Here is a 22970-nt window from a genome sequence, read left to right as displayed (position 1 = left end):
TGCCTCAAGGGCAGTTGCAGGGAAAATTTTTGGAATTTGGGTGAGTGATTAAGGCAAACTGACAGGAGCTCTTGGCTCCCCACTTCTTCCATCAAAGCAAACATAGGTCAGACTTCCCACAGAACTTGGTCTGAGGTGTGGGGGGAAATTGTGAAAGACAGAATTGCACCGGAAAATCCTTGGGCATCTTCAGTTAAAAACAAGGTGTTGTCTAACGCACTCTGAGTTATCTGATTCTCTGGGGACTCTGTGCCCTGCTTTGTCTTTGATCTATCTTACAATTTGTAGGTAGCAGAGAACACAGCAAATGACCCTTGTCCACAGACCTGCAAATTCTGTCCAGGAGGGACAACTGCTCCACTCTCCCCTAAAAAGGACAGTTTTGCATCATTTTGTAAATTAATTTCTACATTCCTCGTTCAACAATAAAAGTGTGGTAATTCAAATTCATTGAACCCAGTTTTAACATCCTGCTGGTTCTCTCCTTACTTAATAAGTTCAATAGATTCCTGAGATGTGTTCATTTTGTATTTGTATAAGAGTGATGATTTTACACCTTAAAAAATACTTTAAAATAAAAAAGACTATTGAAACTGAGTCTGCCCCCAACCCCCACATTTCATATGTGAAGGAACTGAGGCTCACAAGGGTGAAGTGAGGAGCAAAGAAATATCAGCTAAACTTCCCTCACCAAAGAAATCCTCCTTATTAAATGTACATAATGAACATGTAATGCTGTTTGCTCACTCGTGCTGTGGAGAGATGAATCAGTCATACCACTCCATATTTTATGATATATACACATTTACATGAAGGCTGAATTACTAGCAGAAGATGCTGGAATCACATGGACTGGATTTAATGCCCAGCTCTCCTACTTCTGAGCATGACTCAGGCAAGTCACCTTTTCTTTGCCTCAGCTTCCTTATCTGTAAAGTGACAATAACAATAGTACTTTTTCCTCTTAGGATTGGTATACACTAAATTGGGAAGGCTTAATAAGCTCCTGAAACTATTCCACAGAACAGGTGTTATCTGCAAATGTTATACGCTATTATCATCCACACTCATTGAAGGCAAAGTTTGCTTTCATCATTTTGAAATGCACTAACATAAAATACAGGGATACCTAGATTTATCCCCAGAGGAGTCATTGTGGAAAGTTGTAGCTAAACTAAAGAACTAAAGTGTTATACGTTGAATTCTATTTTAATGCTATTAAGGCACATCTTGTTTACAGCAAAGTGTGTGTTAATTTACTTAATGAAATTAAAAAATAATTTTGTAGCACGTATAGCTACCCTCTGATTTATTACTGGATTTTAATAAATACTTTTAAGATAGACCCAACCCACATAGAGGAGTACATTGTTATTGGCTGAGAACACCACTTCTAGGATGTCTGTGTATGGTTAATCCTATGGATTATGTGGCCAAATAGCCTGGTTCTAATGTAATTTTGGTAAGAATTTAGTAAAATCAAAAATATTATTAGTAATGAAAGTTTAATAATAAGGAATAACATATTCTGTTTTACATGCAATTATGATATTTAATCATACATATTTGATTTGTATGTTTCTCAACACCATTTTACTCAACACTTTAATAGCCCCTACAAGCATCCACCCCAGTGTTTGTACCTAATGGATGTTTAATAAATGTTATTAGATGATCTATAAGCTACTGTACATTGTATTTTATGTCCTACTGGTAACATATGCAACTGTGACCTGAACATAAGAATAGGAGCTCAGCATTTGGTCCTCTTGTGCACAGGGATGCTTCTTGCTCATTTTTTTAATTCTCTCATTATTGTTCTTCCCTCCAAACTCCCCTTTACTGTGCAGTTTTAGGATGCTCTATAATTAGAAGCCAGCCAGGCATCAACTACTTCCTCTGGGCAAGTTTGTGCCTTAACACCTCTCAGTGACCTTCCATGCTAATTAAACTACGTGTGAGAATAAAGAACATTGGTACTTAACTGAAATAAAAAGCAATTAAGTGGAAACATTTGGAGATGATTGTATGTTAATAAGAAATCTTAATCAATGTGAATACCTATGAGACTAACAGATGTACCTTTGAAGAATTCATAAATAAAAAAAAATACAAACTTCCGTGTTTCCTAACATGTGCACAAGCTCATAAAAGTCTTTGATTTGTTTCATAGACAGAAGGGAAAAAAATACTGTCTCTTTTATTTTCTTCATAGTTTTCTGGAAATTGCTAAACCATCCCTGAAGCACAGTTTACTTTCTCAAATACAGTAATTGAGAGTACTCTAAATTTTCCCAAGAAAGCTAAATTTGGGTTTCTTATCTTTCCAAGCCTTGGAAACACATTAGTAATGTGCATTGTAAGTACAGAAATAAAATGGAACACCTTCCTTAATGAAGGTGCTAATGGAAGTATTAAATAAAGAAAGTTTAGATCAAGGAGTAGCAAATTATAGTCACAGGCCAAATTTGGCACTGCCTCTTTCTGCATAGTCCATTAGTTGGGAATGGTTTTTACATTTTTAAATGTTGTTTTAAAAAACATACACAGAGAGAAGAATAGGAGATGGGGACCATATGTGACCCACAAACTCTAAAATATCTACTATCTAGCCCTTAACTAGAAAGACATACCAATCCCTCATTTAGAAATGAACTGGAGGGTGCCTAGGTGGCTAAGTCTGTTAAGGATGGGACTCTTGATTTCAGCTCAGGTCATGATCTCAGGGTCCTCAGATGGAACCATGACTCAGGCTCCGTGTTCAGCAGGGAGTCTGCTTGAGATTCTCTCCCCCTTTCTCTGCCCCTCCCCTGCTCACACTTTCTCTCTCTCTCCCTCAAAAATAAATAAATCTTTAAAAAAAAAAAAAGTAACTGGAAATAATAGTGCAACACGCATACATAAAACCATCTTAACTGACAATAAGATGAGTTAAAAGTCTGGATTAAGGAAGTTTAAATTTAATTTACTCATTAAATAATGGATTAACCCAATAAATATTTATTTAAATCCAACAATATGCCAAGGAATGTTCACATAGTTAGCTCATTTACTTCTTACAGATGACTTAGGAGGTATCCCATGTCGCGTTTCTCCTATGAGGAACTAGAACCAGGACTAGTTAAGGACACTGCCCTATGTCACCCCATGATTGAAGACAGTACGTTTTTGATTACCCAGAGTAAAAGATTTTCATTGTGTCATACCAGCTTTGTTACTACAAAGAGCATGCAGGAATGCTTTTAATGACCACTAGTGTTCAAGAACCTGTTTTGATTAACAAATAAAAACGATTTGAATTAAACATTACATTTTAGTATAAAATGAATGCTTTAGGGATATTGAAAACAATTTGTTTCTTAACTAAGACACTTTCCCACAAGTTTTTTGTACTATGAACAATCTTTTCAAATATTCTCCCTCTCCTATTCCCCAGACATGTAGAGTAGACTTAAAAGGATTTTACAAGGTTCAAATTAATACACTTTCTGAATTATCAAATCCAGATTGGTGAGGTTATTCATATTGACCACAAGAATTATAGTGTGCTTTATATAATCCATTCAGGACATATGATCCTGAGTAACTACAACAATACTTCTGACCTATAAATAAATTTCAGTATCCACAAATATAGAAGAGGATCAGTAACAATCAAAATTCTCTAAGATTTCTGCAATCACTTTGCTAGTTTGAAAACTATGATTTCAGACAGAAAAATCTTGGGATTAACTCTCACTCCATTAAATAAAGACTTGTTTGTTGACAGGAGTAAGTCAGTAGAGTGTTGATGAAGTTTGCTCACATAAATTAAACCTACTGTGTTCCAGACTACTGTATTTTGGTTATACATGGACCCCCTTATAAATATTCACAGACCTCTTAAAAGACCAAAGAATACTGCATATGACATATCTAAAAATAAATCTTATCTAATGTTGACAAAGGGTAATTTTGCTTGCTAAAATGATGCATTTTTCTTCTCCACTTTAATTCAACAAGTTTTTTCCCCCTTTTTAAATTAAATTTGATTACCTATTATGTTGTTTATACTCATGTTTTCTATGTGTACAGTATGCTAGAATTGTACCAAACAACATGAAGGAAGTACTTCAGGCCCTCTGGGACCTTAGAATCTATGCAGGAGGCAAGTAGTACAAGATCTTGTTGATTCTAAGATTATATTATTTAATGTTATCATCTCAAATTGAGATATGTCATACAGTTCCTGTCAAACAGGCTAAACTCAGGATGTGGTTGTCATTGCCCAGACATGCTCAACACTTGGTTGTCGTTGTTCATATTGTCATCATTCCATTCAAATCATGTGCATGGTTGGTGCTACATGGAGTGAGATTAATTACATTTAGAATGTCTTAAAACTATTATGCTGTGTGAGGGACCCCTGGGTGGCTTGGTTAAGCATCTACCTTTGGCTCTGGTCATGATCCCAGGGTCCTAGGATTGAGCCCTGCATCAGGCTTCCTGCTCACTCAAGATCCTGCTTCTCCCTCTCCCAACACAGCGCTCTCTCTATCCAATATCCAATTTGGAAAATCTTTTAGTCTTGGGAATCAAAAATACCCAATATCCAACTCACTCTATCCAATAAATAAATAAAAATCTTTAAACAAAATATTACCCCGTGTTACACCATTAAAATGAAAAACCTCTGAAATGCTTATAAAAATGCACTGAAACTAGACACAAAGTTTACACAGACTAAGCAAATAATTGTTCTTGAGAAAATTCCATACTTTTTTTTTTACAATTCTACATTTTATTATAAAGCAAAAACTAAGTATGTTATGACACCTCTAAAAAAGGAAAATACGCCCCAAAAGGTAAATGTGTGTGTGTGTGTGTGTGTAAAGGACTGCCTATTTTGTACCAGGCAGTGCAAATAAGAGCAGGAGAAATTGCCAAATCCCTTAAAATAGATGACAGAAATTGCAAAACAACAGGAAGCTACCTTGACTATTGTTAAGGAACTGTAGAATGCATAGTTTAACTGGAAATATTTTATTCTTTCTTCCTGACATATAAAATAATGTTATGTCTTGGAAATCAATGTCATCTGAAATATGAAATATAGTACTTACAAAACTAGTAAATGGCTATGAAAAACAGTCTATATCAAAACCGAAATATAGGACTTTGATAGAGGCCTGGGAAAGCTTTCAAATGAAAGTAGAAGCTGTGTTTTGTGCTAAAGACAAGTTGGAATTTAAAAGTGGGAGTCAAGGTGAAGGTATATAAGGTAAGACAACGATTATAAGCACATATCTGGAATGAGATCAAGTCTGGTTATATCCAGAAGGAGGTATAGACATAGACTTAGTAGACTAAGTAGACTTAGTCTATGTAGACACAGACTAACAAAAAATAAAATTTTAAGAGTTGTCAGAGGACTAGTCTGGAAGTTTCCTAAAGGTCAGACTGAGGAATTCAAGTATATGCCATAGTTAATGGGGATCATATGATTGTTATTTCTCCTTCATTTGGTTAGAATACTGGGTTTTGAATTCTAGATTGGCATTTTTTTCTTCTAGTAGTTTAAAAGGTAGTGTTCCATTATATCCTAACTGCTATTTTTCTATTGGGAAATTATCAATACACTCTCCTTGATGCTTTGGAGGTAATGTAGTTTTCTTTATGTTTATCTTGCTTGATAATTGCAAGAATTTTTTTTTTTTTTTTTTTTTTTTTATTATTTAAAATTTTATTTTAGAGAGAGAGCATAAGTGTAAGTAAGAGAGGGAGAGAGGATCTTAAGCAGGCTCCACACTCAGCATGGAGCGCAACAGGGGAGCTCAATCTCATGGCCCCAAGATCATGACCTGAGCTGAAAAAGAGTCAGGCCCTTACCTGAGCCACCAGGTGTCCCATATTTGTAGGCTTCTTAAAATGTCAGTTGAAGGGTGCCTAGGTGGCTCAGTGGGTTAAGCCTCTGCCTTCGGCTCAGGTCATGATCCCAGAGCCTGCTTCCTCCTCTCTCTCTCTGCTTACTTGTGATCCCTCTCTGTCAAATAAATAAATAGAATCTTTAAAACAAAATAAAAAAAAAAAAAGTCAGTTGAAGTCTTCAGTCAACTTTGGAAAATTATTGACCATTACCTCTATTTCTGCCCAAATCCCTTTCTCTTTTCCTTCTGGGACTCTAATTACATGTAAATTGGACTTTTCACTCTGCCTCATAGGTATTTAACATCTGCTTTATTTTTCCTTCTGTTTTTCCTCTGTGCTTCAGTTTAAATCTTTTGTCATGACCTATCTTTCAATTCACCTGTGCTGCCTTCTGGTGTTTAATCTGCTTCTTAAATTCATTAAATTCTTAATTGGGGATATTGTATTTTTCAATTCAGAGTTCCATTTGATCATTTTTCACAGATTCCAAATCTCCAATAAAATTATTCATCTTCTGTTAGACATCCTAATCATAATTATTCTCAAGTCATTGATCCAATATCTAGTTCACCTGTGAGACTGTTTACATTGTCTGTTTTGTTGTTGTTGTTGTTATTGTTCTTATCTTGGCTTTTGCTTGTATAACCCTATTATTTACCAATCCTAGTAGCTTTGGATTGAGTGTTAGACCTTATTTATAGCAACTGTAAATCTCTGGATGATGTTACCATTTTCCCATAAGAGTTGCAATTTTTCTTTGCTGGACAGAGGAAGGGTGAATTCTCTTGATCCAAGAGATTGAGGGATTGAGCCAAATTTATGTTGCATTGTTCTTAGGCAATGCTCAGTATATTTGTGGCTTGCTGTTATTCCTAAGAGCTAGTGTACCAGGCTTTCAGCTGAGGACATGATTGGTTCACCAGACCCCCAAACCCTGGCAGGCCCTGAAATCTAACATCTGTGTTCTGTGAAATTGGAAATTTCTAATCTACACTTCAGGTATTTTCAGATATAAATTTGTAGCACAATGTAGCTTCAGAATTTGGCAAATGTCTCGGGAACCAAACTAGTATGTGTTTGAAAATACTCAAAGATTCTAGTTTTGTCTTCGGTCATTTTAGATTGCCAAATGGTATGATTTCTCTGTTCTCCAGAGTGGCCCTTTGCCTGGGCCTATTTTACCAGTTTTTAGCCTCTTGCCATGTCAGAATCTGGTAACAAATTCTGGTGACACTGGTTACAGATTGTTTGCTCACCTTTCTACAACTCACCTCTCTCTGGAATCTTAGATTCTTTAGCCTGATTTCTTCAAAGGCTCACTGATGCCTTTAAATTCAATATTTTTGCATTTTATTTGCCTTTTCTATTTATTCATAAAAAGATTCTTGTTTATAGAAAGCTAATACATTTTACATAGATAAAGAATTCTCAAATCTATAGGTCCTTAAACAAGAGACTGATATAATAAACTAGCTCTTTGCTAGAAGATAAAAGAAAATAAACTGTGAAAGATGGAACAACAAAAAAGTGGTCATGCCCAAAACTGAAAGGAAACTTGGAACTCTGAGAGCATTACTTCTACTCTCTATAACACCCCAAAGGTAGATATTCTTGGCCTCACTTTACAGATGAACCAATAGAAAGACTTAGACATGTATTATTATACTTTCTAGCCCCAAAACCTATACACTATTCTGTATGGCATAGTGTTTAGTCCAAACTGGCTCTGCCTTCACTAATCCTCAATTGTTTGACCTGTTAAATAGAAATAATAATATCTGCTTCATAGGATTATTATGGTCAGTGAGATAAAACCATACAAAGGCACTTCATTAATTATAAAGAAGTAAATGTTCTAAAGGAAACTGGAATTTGTTTTATCAGGTATGGCAAGACACATACGCACATAGAAATGGCTTCATGGAAGAAAGAAGTTTTTATATACACAGAGACCCCAAGCAACTGGAGGCACAGCAGTGTGAGATGCAGGCCACGTGGAGAAGCACCAAGTTTGGTCAGAAGGCAGAGAGAGTGAAGGGAGAATTGGGGCAAGAGCCCTTGTGATGGTTTCTCCAGGAAGGAATGAGTGAGGCTGGGTAAGCAGTTTGGGGACTGGCTATTCTGAATAATTTCAGTGGGCTCTGGGGTGTAGGGTCTATCCCTAGTTGTCCAGTATCTGGCCCTCATGTGATTAGGGCAAGTGGATAGATGTCCAGAGCGTGAGCCCCAGTGAAAGAAGTGACTGGGATATGGGCTCTAGATGTTTATTTACATATGAAAAACAAAATCCCAGTGAGCTCCTTGCTATCTCTAGGAATTAGCTAATCCTGAGGGGGGTAGTCCCTCCAGGGTGAGCAAGGCTTCAAGATGTCAAAGCATCAAAATGAAGAAACAAAAGGTTTGGTTAACACAGTATATAAATATCAGTGGTATTTATCATTCTCAAGCACCAAAATTCTGCTAACACTGAACTCATGAGAAATAGTGAAATATTCTAAAATTTTAAAATCCTGCCTGGGCACCAGTTTGATTTTCTGGATGACATGTGTACATAGACCCCTAGCTTCTCATGGAGACTCCAATAGCTCAGGAGAAAAAGGAATCTCTGTGCTCCCTCAAGTAAACATTATAATGGCATCAGTGATATTTTACTCATTAATTCCATGCTGCTTATAAAATCCCTAAAATGTGATGTTGATGGCAATAGTATTTCAATTAATAAATTTAACATTCCAAGTTTATTTTCAAGCAGCTGGTGCTTGTTATGTGAATAATTATTTTCTAAGAAAAAAAATCATACCAGAAGCATATTTTAAAAATATACCACATTATACAGATTATCTCCATTGTTTGTTTTTATTGAATTCTCTACCCTGACTATAAACACATTTGCAATTTGAGCAGTGCTCAACAGTGTTCACACTAACAAATTAGCTTCTTTCTCAAATACAAATGCTTGTGGGGCATTTTTTGCAGTGTGGGAGTCTGTTAGTTTCAGATCTATTAAAAGAAGTCTCCATGCTGTATAATTTTGTTTTCTTAAAAGGTGGGCAATTAAACTAAACAGTTTCTGAATTCTGTAATTTATTTGTCCAAAACCAAAGTATGTATCTTAACAACCCCAAAATATAAGGAATTTTGTATTTTTTTTACAAAGACAGTATTAGTACAATATATTCCATAATAAATAAAATTATCCTTTTGGCAGTGGGAATAGAGAGTGAGCACTAATATCCTTTATTTCCCAAATCCTCCCTTAAAAACTGTATATTGGGGGGGGGTCATTCTTATCTTGTGTTTCTCCCACATAAAGAAAGTTCACTTAGTGGAACTCCTTGCCTCCTCTGTCCTTTCCTCATTCCACCATCTGGGAGAGGTTGAGGGTCACTACACTGATGGATGCATTTGGAAATAACTCCTGGGTATTCAGCTCAGCTCAGCACTGCTCCTTCTTCCTCATGGTGATAAGGGGACTGGCAGAGAGCAAAAGTCCTCTCTGCTCCTTTGGACCATATATCCCTCCTGGGCCAGCCACCCCTACCAGGAAGACCTGCAACCACATGTAGTAGGCTTCTCAATTCTGAGTTTATTGATCAAGCTAGTCTGGTCATTACTGGTTATAAAGATAATATTTTGGGGGTGCCTGGGTGGCATAGTTGGTTGCACATATGACTCTTGGTTTCTGCTCAGGTTGTGATCTCAGAGTCATGAGATCAAGCCTAGTGCTGGACTCTGTGCTCAGCATGGAGTCTGCTTGAGATTCTTTCTCCCTATCCCTCTGTCCGTCCTGCTCATGCTCGTGCTCTGTCTCCCTCTCCAAAATAAATTTTAAAATCTTAAAAGAAAAATAAAAATGATATTTCGACCTCCATCTTTATTCTGTTATTTCTCAAATTGTTTAGACTCTGGACCGAAGAGATGGCACTGTTCACTTAGAGACTTCCACATTAAAGAATCCAGTATCACTCCATTTCTATCATATTATAACATTAACACACACTTCTAGTGACTATTTATTCTGTGCCCTGTCACTGAAATATGAACAAATGATAGAGTTATATTCCATTTCCTTTCCACTATTGGTTAGCTTGAATAATAGACTACGGATATGTCTTGTTACAGCAGTAATTTCCTACCAGGGGTCTTAGAAGACCTGGAGGCCCCCAGAGTTCTCAGATGTGCTATAGAAACTGTGTTGAGTAGGGTGTGAGGTTGGGAGGTGGGGATGTTGGAGAAATAAGAGTGAGATCAAGACTCCAGGAATCTCACCCCAGCTTCAGAAAGGATAGTTCAGCTCTCATCTGTTTAATACACTGAGTTGCCATAAAAGCATAAGTTTGAAATTTTCCATTTAAAAATGACAGGTTAAAACCTACTTTCTCCTACCACCTTTCTTGACTAGATAAATATTTAGCAAGAACTGTTACAAATCATTTTATACTTGACAAAAAGCTGTTTTCTCTGGAGAATTTTCCCTAAAACTTAGTGTGGGAGCATAACCTGAGCCAAGACACAGTGAAGGGTTCTCTGACATCGTCAGGGGCTAGCTTGATGGGGACAGAGTACTTCTTAACACAGATGCTCACTCTAAAAGTTCAACGTTTAGTTACTTTTCCTTTGGGTCTTCTTAGATCTTCTGAAGTTTGGTCATGAGACAACATGGGAACCAGTCTCAGACACCCAGACTATAATATATAAAAAGATTTATATTGCCTTATATATCCACTGATATATAATATAGGCCAAATGATAAGTGGAAATCTGAATGACAAAATCTCAGCAGGAAGATGTTTGCTATCTGAGCCCTCCCAGAAGTTGCCTTTGCCAGATATAGAAACCATACTTTCTAGTTGCCCATCTGCTGGCTTAAAACTGTAGCACATATTTTGTAATCTCCTATAGGTCAGACATTATGTCTTAAATCCTACTATCCTGTGCCACAAAGAGCTTTGTAATGGCGGCTAAAATCGTCATGTTTACAAGTTTACTATCCTGTAACCTGAATGAGGCAATTGGAAAAGATAAAAATCAATTCCTGGCCAACTATCTCTAGGAAACTAGCTAAAGGAAATGGTAATTATTAGGGACTTGGTCCTAATAGCAAGGAAGGGCTAAGTTCCAGGTAATAATCCACCCATAGCACATAAAACCAATTCCTAAGAATTAAGAAGTATTTTTGCTTTAATTTTTTTTTAGGAATACTACTCAACAAAAATAAAACCCAAGCATAGTAGCCCTAAATTCAGGACCAGCTATGTAATCTACATGGCCTTGTACTAAATGAGAGTAAAGGGTTTCTGCCTACACTCACATACATGAAGAAAACATGACAAAAATCCACAGTAAAATGCTTTTTACTGCCTTTCACCGGACCTGTTCCTGAAACAGACATGATGAAACTGTTTCCTATCTCGCTTTCCTACCTCCATTTCTAGTGCTTGGTGAACATTTTCACAATCCTTATCTTAGCCACTGCCAAATTTGCCAAATACCAAATTTATCCAAAATTTCTATTTTACATAAAAGAACAAAGTCTTTGTTTTCTTCAGGCCAGTCGTGAGAACTAGCAACTGAATCACTGTTCAGGGCCAGCCACAAAGCATAATGGCTCTTTATTTTCATGGACAAGTTGGTAGGTTTGGGGAAGCAGAACTGAAGCAAATCCAAAATGAGCACAACTGTCCTACATGAAAGAAGAATCTGATGTGTGAGCAGTAATTTAGGAAAGAAAGAGCAAGATGAGAAGGGAGAGAAGATTCAGGAAACAAACTTTGAGATGTGCAATAAGATTGTTTTTGTTAATCCTTGTGATTATCAACAAGATCTGTTGTGATCTGTGAAATGCACAAGAAAAAAAGTAGAGTGCCACCCTGGATCTCTAGGTCACAGAATAGTGGCTACTAATGTGAAAAAAGAACCAAACAAAAAAGGAGGATAAGTAGGGAATCTTGAGAGCATGAAGAACTTCAGAGATCAGACTCTTAGAAAGAGGAGTGGAGAATTTGGACTTCCACAGGCTATTGAATTAGGGGACTGGAAATACATATTCTAGTTCTGGAAGCAATGGGTATTCCAGGCAATGAGAGTTTCACTATGTACCAGCCATCATGGGCACCACTTAATTCTATCAGCTCATGTAACCATCCCAACAGCACTATGAAATGGGCATTATTTTGTAGATGATAAAAAATAATATACAAAGAGGTTATGGGATTTTCCTAGGCTCAGTCACTAAGTATTAGAGGTAGGACTAGAAACCAGAGAGTTGTCTTCCAAAACCAAAGACAATGACCATTCTAAAACTCTTAATCTTCTATACTGTCCCCTGTGGTCCAGGAAAGTGGATACTACCATTCAGAATTTACAAATATTAAGTACCTTATCCAAGGGAAGCTAGACAGTGGCATAACTGAGATTAAAGACGATGAGGCTGATTCTACATCCTTGCTTTTCTTCTAACCCCTGTCAGCTCATCTGGACAGAGCCCATAAATTTCAAATTCTAGCTCTGCTCATCACAGTCTATGCAGCCTAAGGAAATCACTTAATCTGCTGGATTCTTAGTTTTCTCATCTGTAATTTTGCAATTATAACTATTTTGAAGAGTAGTTCTAATGGAATATGAAGTAGCATATATGAGCTGGAATGCATTATGCAAATATAAGGTATATTTACTGCCATTGTATTGGAATGCAAGGGCAGTACTTCCCATGATGCTTTTCACTCTCCCATTGCTCAATATTCGCAAAGGAGAGAAGAAAGAGATCTATCTTTTGAACAATGTTAATTTCATCCTACGGCTTTTGATTATTCATCCCTCTGAGTGATCTAGTCTCATTATATTCAGTCATTCACTCTAAATGCTTGGCAGGCATCCAAATAGTTATTTGTTCGACTCAATAATCTAAGTTTATTGTCTTAAATAAATCACACCTGACAAATAACTCACGCTTCCAAATGATCTTTAAAAGTGGGTGCTAAAGTCACATTGTCAATTCCAAAAATCATGGATGAGTTTAAGGCTTTTAACAAAACAACTTAAAAGTCTGACATTTTAATTTATTGCTGTACTGCTTCCTATAACTATACTTTGTTTAGTTTCTATACTTCCCAAATAGTAAGTTTCTCACGTGAAATATAATTTACACTTTTAGAAGAAATCAGCTAGGAACAGTGGAGGCACGAGTAATGTAAATATAAACCTCTTCTTAAAAAGCAAATATTCTGCATTATTTAATTTTCTCATTTTAAAAAATGCTAATGTCAGTAGCCACAACCATACAAAGAGCTGGATGTATTTAATTTCCACAAAAAGATACTTCAGCTTTTTTTTATTTTCCCACAACGGGTTTGCCGCCAGAACACAGGTGTCATGAAAACCACTGCTCAACCCAAGCCAGAATGGGGAAGGAAAAGACTCATATCAACATTGTTGTCATTGGACACGTAGATTCGGGCAAGTCTACCACTACTGGTCATCTGATCTACAAATGTGGTGGGATCGACAAAAGAACTATCGAAAAATTCGAGAAGGAGGCTGCTGAGATGGGAAAAGGCTCCTTCAAGTATGCCTTGGATAAACTGAAAGCTGAACACGAACGTGGTATCACCATTGATATCTCCCTGTGGAAATTCGAGACCAGCAAGTATTATGTGACCATCATTGATGCTCCAGGACACAGAGACTTTATCAAAAACATGATCACAGGCACATCTCAGGCTGACTGTGCTGTCCTGATTGTTGCTGCTAGTGTTGGTGAATTTGAAGCCGGTATCTCCAAGAACGGGCAGACCCATGAGCATGCCCTTCTGGCTTACACACTGGGTGTAAAACCACTAATTGTTGGTGTTAACAAAATGGATTCCACTGAGCCACCCTACAGCCAGAAGAGATACGAGGAAATCGTTAAGGAAGTCAGCACCTACATTAAGAAAATTGGCTACAACCCTGACACGGTAGCATTTGTGCCAATTTCTGGTTGGAATGGTGACAACATGCTGGAACCAAGTGCTAACATGCCTTGGTTCAAGGGATGGAAAGTCACCCGTAAAGACGGGAATGCCAGTGGAACCACACTGCTTGAAGCTCTGGATTGCATTCTGCCACCATCTCATCCAACTGACAAGCCCTTGTGTCTGCCTCTCCAGGATGTCTACAAAATTGGTGGTATTGGTACTATCCCTGTGGGCCGAGTGGAGACTGGTGTTCTTAAACCTGCCATGGTGGTCACCTTTGCTCCAGTCAATGTTACAACTGAAGTCAAGTCTGTTGAAATGCACCATGAAGCTTTGAGTGAGGCTCTTCCTGGGGACAATGTGGGCTTCAACGTCAAGAACGTATCTGTAAAAGATGTTCATCGTGGCAATGTGGCTGGTGACAGCAAAAATGGCCCACCAATGGAAGCAGCTGGCTTCACAGCTCAGGTGATTATCCTGAACCATCCAGGCCAAATTAGTGCTGGATATGCACCTGTGCTGGACTGTCACACAGCTCACATTGCTTGCAAGTTTGCTGAGCTGAAGGAGAAGATAGATCATCGTTCTGGAAAAAAGCTGGAAGATGGTCCCAAGTTCTTGAAATCTGGTGACGCTGCCATTGTTGATATGGTTCCTGGCAAGCCTATGTGTGTTGAGAGTTTCTCTGACTATCCTCCTCTGGGCCATTTTGCTGTTCGTGACGTGAGACAGACGGTTGCTGTGGGTGTCATCAAAGCCGTGGACAAGAAGGCAGCTGGGGCTGGCAAGGTCACCAGGTCTGCCCAGAAAGCTCAGAAGGCTAAATGAATATTATCCCCAATACCTGCCACCCCAGTCTTTATCAGTGGTGGAAGAACGGTCTCAGAACTGTTTGTGTCAATTGGCCATTTAAGTTTATAGTAAAAGACTGGTTAATGATAACAATGCATCGTAAAACCTTCAGAAGAAAAGGAGAATGTTTTGTGGACCATTTGGGTTTTTTTGTGTGTGGCAGTTTTAAGTTATTAGTTTTTAAAATCAATACTTTTTAATGGAAACAACTTGACCAAAAATCTGTCATGGAATTTTGAGACCCATTAAAACAAAAGTTTAATGAGAAAAAAAAAAGAGAGGGAAAGATACTGCAAAGTTATTTGTATAATTTTGGAATCTCACTGAGGAGTGTGAAAAATAAATTGTTACTCTATGTCATAAAAACAAAAGAGAAGTATACTAATAGTATGGTCCCAAGTATCACAACTGTTGGACTTCAGAAGCTACATGAAAAGAGACAAAGTAATGAAATAATGTCTAATCAGTATATTTGAATAGTGTAAGATTAAAATCTTTAAGTAGTTAGGAAATGTTTCTCATTTCAATCAAGTCAAAGTTATGTTTTCCTGGAGGAAAGTATTACATGAGTAACTCAGAATGTATCATCAAAACAATTTGTTTTGGGGAGCCTGGGTGGCTCAGTGGGTTAAAGCCTCTGCCTCCAGCTCAGGTCATAATCTCAGTGTCCTGGGATCCAAGCCCTACATCAGGCTCCCTGCTCAGCGGGGAGACTGCTTCTCCCTCTCTCTCTATATGCCTCTCTGCCTACTTGTGATCTCTGTCAACTAAATAAATAAAATCTTTAAAAAATTTTGTATTAAATATATGAGTACTTTGCTCTTTATTTGAATGTAAATTCTGGGGGCAATTCAGTTTTGTATATTCACAATATTACAACTATATAATGAAATGTGCTGAAAAGGTCCAATTAAGGAGAACTGGTAAAACGGATGCAATTTCTTACTGTTTTTCCCAGCTCACTGCTCAGTATTCTCTTCTATAATAGGACAGAAAACATGGTATGGTTAATCCAAAGCACTAGCCTAAAAGGAATCTGACTTCTCCCCTAGATTGCTTGTTAACCACTCCTTTACGTGGTCAGAAGACATCAATAAGAAACTTGGTAGGTTAATTTAAACAGTTCTCCCATTGATCTGTCCTCAAGTAATCATCAACCTTATGCCCAGAAAAGACAGAAAGAAAGCAGATTAAGTAGCAATATAAATATACTGGAAACAAGACATGCTGTAATTTATGTGCCAGCAGATAATTGATAACAGAATGCTTTGTAATTAAATATAATACATCCCATATAAATGCAGGGTTATGTTTCAGTAACCATATTTCTGGAATACAGTAACTAAATACAAAAATAGAACTATTAAATTACTTAGAGTGAAACCGATTAACAATATTGAACTTTTCTGTCAGGATTTAAATTGTGATAAATTGACATAGAGTTTATATTATTAGTTAAAAATAAAATATAAACAACAACAAAAAAAGGTTTTTAAGCACTTTTGCCTGCCAGCATTTGCCTCTAATAATTAAAGTGCCAGCTTATTCAATGCTTACATCATAAAAATAACAAATCGGGGTGCCTGGCTGTCTCATTTGGCAGAGCATGCCACTCTTGATCTTGGAGTCATGTGTTTGAACCCCATGTTGGGCACAGAGCTTACTTTAAAAAAAAAAAAAAAGCACAATTCAGTATTATTACTACCATATATTATAATTACCATAAATTGACTATATAACTTGTTTTCGTGTTTATCACCTGCAGAGATACCTATATTTCTTCAAAAGGAATAAATGCATTTCTATCACTTAGGGATATGTGAGGTCACCCTTAAGAAGTCAGATTTTATCAAATGACACAGTTACCTGTACTTTAGGAACTATTCACCCAGAAAATCCATGTAATTTAGACAAAGATATGGGTTTCCTCTTAAAAAAACAAAACAAAAACAACAACAACAACAAAAAAGACAATCGCATACACACAAAAACTTTAATTATAGGGTCAGCTGAGCACAAAGTCCTAAAGGCATCAAGTAATTAAGCAATGTTCTGCTGCCCTGGGGCTGTCTACAGACTGCATTTAAAAAGTAACTGATGGATCAAGTTGCATAGAACAAAACTCACACATACATGCCCTTGCACACATGCATACTCCTGAGCACACATTAAATGAGTGCATATAAAGACTAGTGAAAACTGAATAAGATCTGGAACCTAGTTAACAATATCATATTAATGTCAATTTCCTCATTTTGATATTGTACTACAGTTATATAAGACATCACCATTTGAGAGAAGGACACATGGGACTTTGTGTGCTATTTTTGCAACTCCCTGTAAATCAATAATTATTTCCAAAATTGATTTTTTTAATAACCCCCTGGAAATATATATTGCTAATACATAGAATGCTGGATCAATACCACAGAAAAAGATCTAAATGTAAATTTTAAAAAATGGGGCATTAATTTATTGTCATTTCCACCATTTTTTGATCCAAAGCTTTAAAACAAAAACAAAAACAAAAACTAAGTTTATGTTAGGATTTAGGTCTTTATCAGTGGTATGCTGTATGCTGGTAAATACTTAAGAATTAGTTCTTAAGGAAGAAGCCCTGATTTGCATTATTTGCCATTTACCATAGTGTAAATATTCTACCATGATCATTTTAAACTACAAGTGTACCAGCTCACTAAATTCCTGAAAATTTAGCAATCCATTCTCATATGAAACCTGTTTCACCAAGAAAGAGAATGGGCTCTGACTGGGTATGCATATTCTTGGCCCCTTGGACTCCTTGCCCCACAGAGAGAGTGCAGCAGGACAAGCGCCAGAGTGATTCAGGTCCCCCCTTGTCTGAACTAAATCATCATTCTATATGCCAACTTCATCTACCCAATTCTCCCTTGTTTATTCACTTTAAATATGAAAAGGATTCAGCCAAGATCAGAAATATCTGATAAAAGCTGGAGAAGACATGTTAAGTACTTCTTTGTGGGATAATTCCTATTTTGGTGGTCTTCCAGCCACATCACATACCTGAACCGAGCCACAGGCTGGAACTAATTTGTTTCTAACTGATTTTACAGAAACAAAGCACCCTCTCTAATTAGTACACAGTACATTCCAGTGATTACTTCTGCAAAAAAATGATGAGAGCTTCTCTGGAGATTTTATGCTCTTGACTTAAAATTCATTTCTCTTCTATCAGAGAGTATCATGGTCTTTGATAAAGCATGTGTTTGTTTCCTGCATCTTATATCCTCTTCTTGAAGATTATTTGGAGAACTGAAGATTATTTAGAGAACTATTTTTGAAGATTATTTGGAGAACTGAAGATTTAGAGAACTCTTTAGTTTTTTCTAGACAACATTCATTAGATGAATTATGAGTATCTTTATTCTCTGAGAAGGAATCCCACTCATTTCTATAACCTGCCTAATCATTTTTAATCACTCAGATTAAAATTCCCCAAAAGTCTGTTAACATGGCTTAAGATCACTATTGAAGTTTTATATTAACTCAGTTAATCTCTTCCTATGATTTTTTATTAGAGTAAAAAAAAATTCAAACCCATTTCCATGGCCTACAAGATCATACATTCAGTCTTTTCTCAGACTGCAGATAAAATTAATTTAGTGTATTATAACTCACATTGTGTGTGTGTTTTTTTAAAAAGATTTTATTTATTTATTTGAAAGACAGAGATCACAAGTAGGCAGAGAGGCAGAGGGAGAGGAAGGGAAGCAGTCTCCCTGCTGAGCAGAGCACTCGACTCAGGACTTGATCCCAGGACCCTGGGATCACAATCCGAGCCAAAGGCAGAGGCTTTAACCCACTGAGCTACACAGGTGCCCCCTGACATTGTGTTTTAATGAACATCATGGCATAGCACAACATAGAATAGAGTAGACTAGACTAGAATAGAATTCATTTATGAAGTATTATATGGCAAACTATTACCCAAAGTTGCAATCTAAAAGTTATTTTTTACTTCTAGTAATAATTTAAAAAATCAAATTCCACAACCCTAATGGCCCTGCCCTCCTCTGTGCCCTCAACCTCCTTTAGTCCTCTCTCTCACTTAATCTCCCACACTGGCCCTCTGGGTTTCTTAAACACATCAAGTTCATTTTGGTCTCAGGAACTTTGCCATTGTAACTATTTCTTCAAAGTTCTAAGAATGAAGACATCTCTTTGCAGTTCTCATTTGATTTCCCCTTATATTTCATGACATTTGGCACCTTTTCACATACTTACTGCTCATTTGGATAGCCTATTTGGTTAGGTGCCTGTGCAGGTCTTTTGCCCATTTTGTTTTTGAGTTGTCATCATCTAACCAATTTGTAGTTCTTTATATTTTCTGTATATGGATACTTTGTTGGCTATAGGTATTGGAAATTTCTCCTAGTTGATCTTTTTGCTCTTTTATTGGTATCTTTTAATAAAGAGCCATTTTATTTATTTAGGTCAGCACTTTTGCATTTTGTTTCAGAAATCTTTGCCTATTTTATTAAAGGCATAAGGATTTTATCTATGTTTTCTACCAAAAATTTTGTTTTGCCTTTCTTTTTAGGTCAATTATATACATCAGATTACTTTTTATACACAGCATGAAGTAAGGACCGAGGCACATTTTTTTCCATAAGGATTATTTCATAGCTCCATCCTGTCATCACATAGCAGTTTCAAATCTGTCTCACCTTAGTTACTATATATGTGTGGGTCTATTTCTACACACCCTATTCAGTTCCATTGGTCTACCTCCCTGTCTCCATATAAACACCACTCTATCTTAAACACTGCAGCCTTATATTGATTCTTCAAAATATTGGTCACTAGCAATAAAAAGGACTGAGCTATTAATAATGTGCAATAGCTTGGATGGATATGAAGGAAATTACACTGAGTGAAAATCCCAAAAGGTTACATGATATACAGTTCCATTAATACAACATTTTTGAAATGACAAAATTCTAAAGATGGAAAACATGTTAGTGATTGCCAGGAATTAGGGATAAGAGAAGGAATGGCAGGAGAAGGGTCTTATAAAAAGTTAGCACAAGCCCAAAGAATCCTTGTAGGAATGGAACTATTCTATATCTTGATAATGAGGATGATAACATAATTCCCCATGTGTTAAAATTACATAGAACTAGGGTCACTTGGGTAGCGGAATTGGTTAAACATCTGACTCTTGGTTTCAGCTCAGGTCATGATTTCAGGGTCATGAGATTAAGCCCTGTGTCAGGCTCTGGGCTCAGCGCTAAGCACAGAGTGTGCTTTGGATCCCCTCTCCTTCTACTTCTGTCCTTCCCCACTGCTCTCCTCCTTTCAAATAAATAAATCTTTAAAAAATAAATATATAAATAAATAAAATTACATGGAACGAAGTACACATATGTGTGAGTACATATAAAACTGGTAAAATCTGAATAAGGTGGGTGGGTTATATTAATGTTAGTTTCCTGGTTGTGATGTTGTACTGTAGTCATGAAAGATGTTACCACTGGGAGAACCTAGGTGAAAGTTACATGGGGTATCTATCTCATTTCAAACAATTGTATATGAATCAATAGTTATCTCAGAACAAAAAGTTTAAAGAGAAAGTATTGAGTTTTCCAATGAACAAAGGATAGCACCCCATTTATTTAGATCTCTGAAGCTTTCTCTTGGATGTTTTGTATTTTTCAGTATAGAGATGTTGCACATTTTTGTTAATTTCCACATATTCTAGATATTCATGCTATTTTAAATGACACCACTTTAAAATTTCGTTTTCCAGTCTAGGGACCCTTTAGATTCTAGTTCTTAATGCCAGTCCACATTAAAATATTCAGTGGTTTCTCTTTCTCCCATTGGAATCTCTATGCTTATGGAAAGCTCAGTCCTTAGCGTGTGCCCAAGCCTGGTAAATACCTGCAGACATGCACATCTCAGCTCATCAAAGAAGGGCTCTTCAAACACCTCAATTTAAAAAAAAAAAATGGACAAAGGACTTCAATAGACAAATCTCTAAGAAAGACACAAACAGCCAACAAAAAAGCACATGAAAGGATTCTCAGTTAGAGAAATGCAAATCAAAACCATAATATGATACAATTTCATACCCCTAGGATGGTTCTAGTTTGTTTGTTTTTTTTTTTAAAGGGAATATAACAAGTGGTGAAGATGTGGAGAAATTAGAGCCTTCTTACATGGCATGTGGGAATGCAAAAATGGTTTAACCACTGTAAAAAATGGTTTGGTGATTCCTCAAAAAATTAAACGTAAAATTGCCAGCAATCCCACCCCTAGATATATACCCACATGAACTGAAAACAGGGACTCAAATAATATTTACATGCATGTTCAGAGCAGAGCTATTCACAATAGACAAAATATGGAAACAACCCAAATGCCCATCAACTAATGAATAATATATAATCCCATTTATATGAAATACTCAGAATAAGTACATCCATAGACACAACACAGATTGTTGTTTTCCAGGGGCTAGAGAAGAAAGAGGAACAACTGCTTAATGAGTATGGAATCTTCTTTGGGGAATGATGAAAATATTTTGGAACTGGATAGAGGTGGTGGTTGTGCAACAGGGAGAATGTACAAAATGCCACTTAATTGTTCATTTTTAAATGGTTCATTTTTATTTTTTGTGAATCCTACCTCTATAAATGAAAGACTTTTTTCTCCTAGGGAAGTTTAGGTTATATACTCCTCTATGCTTCCATAACTCTACAATGTCTTTTTAAAAAGTTATTTTAAAATGTATGCACTTATTTCCAGTCATTACAGTGAAAAGAATGGTCTACCCAGAAGTAAAGCTCCACGTTACATTTTTAAATATTTTGGATCATTTATTATTTTCTAGAATTATTGTGTTGATTTACTTATTTCCTTCTCTATGATCTGTGTCCTGTGCCGAGATTCCCCTTTAGATGCTGTAACAGAGCAGGGACCTTGTCTGTTTTCCTCACTGCTACATCCATATATCTCACAAAGGGCCAATCCACAGCAGGCACTTAACAAATAACTCCTGAATGCATAAAGTGTTTCCATGAAAAACAGAGCAAAACCAGTTTTCTTTTAATATTAGTTCACATAAAACTGCCATCTGTCTTTGTCCCTGAGTTAATTGATAAACCTGCAGTTACTGGGTGGCGGGGGTGGGGGGGTGGGGTAATATTTCTATTGCCTTCAAAGCAAAAATCAGTGGGGAGGAATGGGAAATAATTTTTTCAAGTCAAGGACACAGAATGGATCATTAAGGGAGATTCATTAAGACCAAAGATTCACACACAAAACAAGGAAGCTGAACAGTTATCAAATGCAGCTGCAGCAAAGGCAATTTTGCTATTGCAATCCTGGGGTATCATAAGCTCCTTGCAGCCTGGGAAACTTCATAAACTAGGCCCCAACATGAAGCGGCAGAAATTAAAGCAGTCAGATCAGGTGCTACATTGTCAAGAAGTTCCTGAGAGAGATCCGAGAGTCATAGAAAATATTTGCTTACCTGATCTCAGCAGACTGGTCAAGGTCTGAAGTACCAAAAAAAGGTCATCGTAGTCAATGAATCTGCTCTGAGCGGTGGCTCTCAAGGGCTCCTCAGCGACCCTTAGGTCCATCTGCAATATGAAAACAGCACTGAAGATATTCACCCAGACTTCCTTCATTAAGTGTTATTGCCAAATTTAGATCTCACTTCAAATGTGTGGGCTCTTAACTTTCCAACCAAGCTTGGCAATTTTGGAATTTGTGCAACAAATTCCATTGATTTGGTGGGAATTCAGACTTAATATTTCTAAATAAATGGGATGTAGCAAGAAAATGGCTAATGAATCTTCCTAGAAATTGAATAGCCCTTTTAGAAAATGGAAACAGCTTGCGTGGATTAAAATCACTCTTGGAAAAGTGACTGCAATGTAAAATCTGGCTTTTTCCTGAAATCAAAATTCAAGTTGCTGGTGTTTATTTATTCCTCTATCTTTTTCATCCAATGAAAGCTTAACCAAAAGCTGCGGATTTGAGATTGTGTCACTGCATCTTCCAAGACTAGATTTCTATGTAGCTTGCAATATATATATTTTTATTTTCCCATGCCAAATTCATTCATTTCAGGTTTGTTGTTCCACAAATAACTAGCAACATGTTCACAACAGTCTGTAAATAGATTTCATGTGGTTATTTCAATCAGTAACTATGATTGTAGAACATGTGTGTTTCCTTATATGTAGCAATTTATTTGAAGTATCT

At 36.7% G+C, this 22970-nt stretch overlaps 1 protein-coding gene across 1 annotated transcript; it reads left to right on the top strand.

Annotated features, from left to right (window-relative positions):
* The first annotated feature begins 13266 nt into the window (after positions 1-13266).
* On the top strand, positions 13267-14780 carry LOC116570490 (elongation factor 1-alpha 1-like). The gene is made up of 2 exons (XM_032307679.1): positions 13267-13273; positions 13307-14780. Exon 2 carries the CDS (start codon positions 13308-13310, stop codon positions 14688-14690), a length of 1383 nt encoding a protein of 460 aa, XP_032163570.1. The 5' UTR covers positions 13267-13273; position 13307; the 3' UTR covers positions 14691-14780.
* The last annotated feature ends 8190 nt before the right edge of the window (positions 14781-22970 follow it).

Source organism: Mustela erminea, chromosome 12, assembly GCF_009829155.1.
Source record: "Mustela erminea isolate mMusErm1 chromosome 12, mMusErm1.Pri, whole genome shotgun sequence".
Taxonomy (NCBI): Eukaryota; Metazoa; Chordata; class Mammalia; order Carnivora; family Mustelidae; genus Mustela; species Mustela erminea.
Note: the sequence above shows the minus strand (reverse complement) of the source record. Positions and strands in the feature narration are given on the sequence as shown.

Coding starts and splice junctions, on each gene's coding strand:
- LOC116570490 (XM_032307679.1), top strand. CDS start 13,308: ATGGGGAAGGAAAAGACTCATATCAACATTGTTGTCATTGGACACGTA.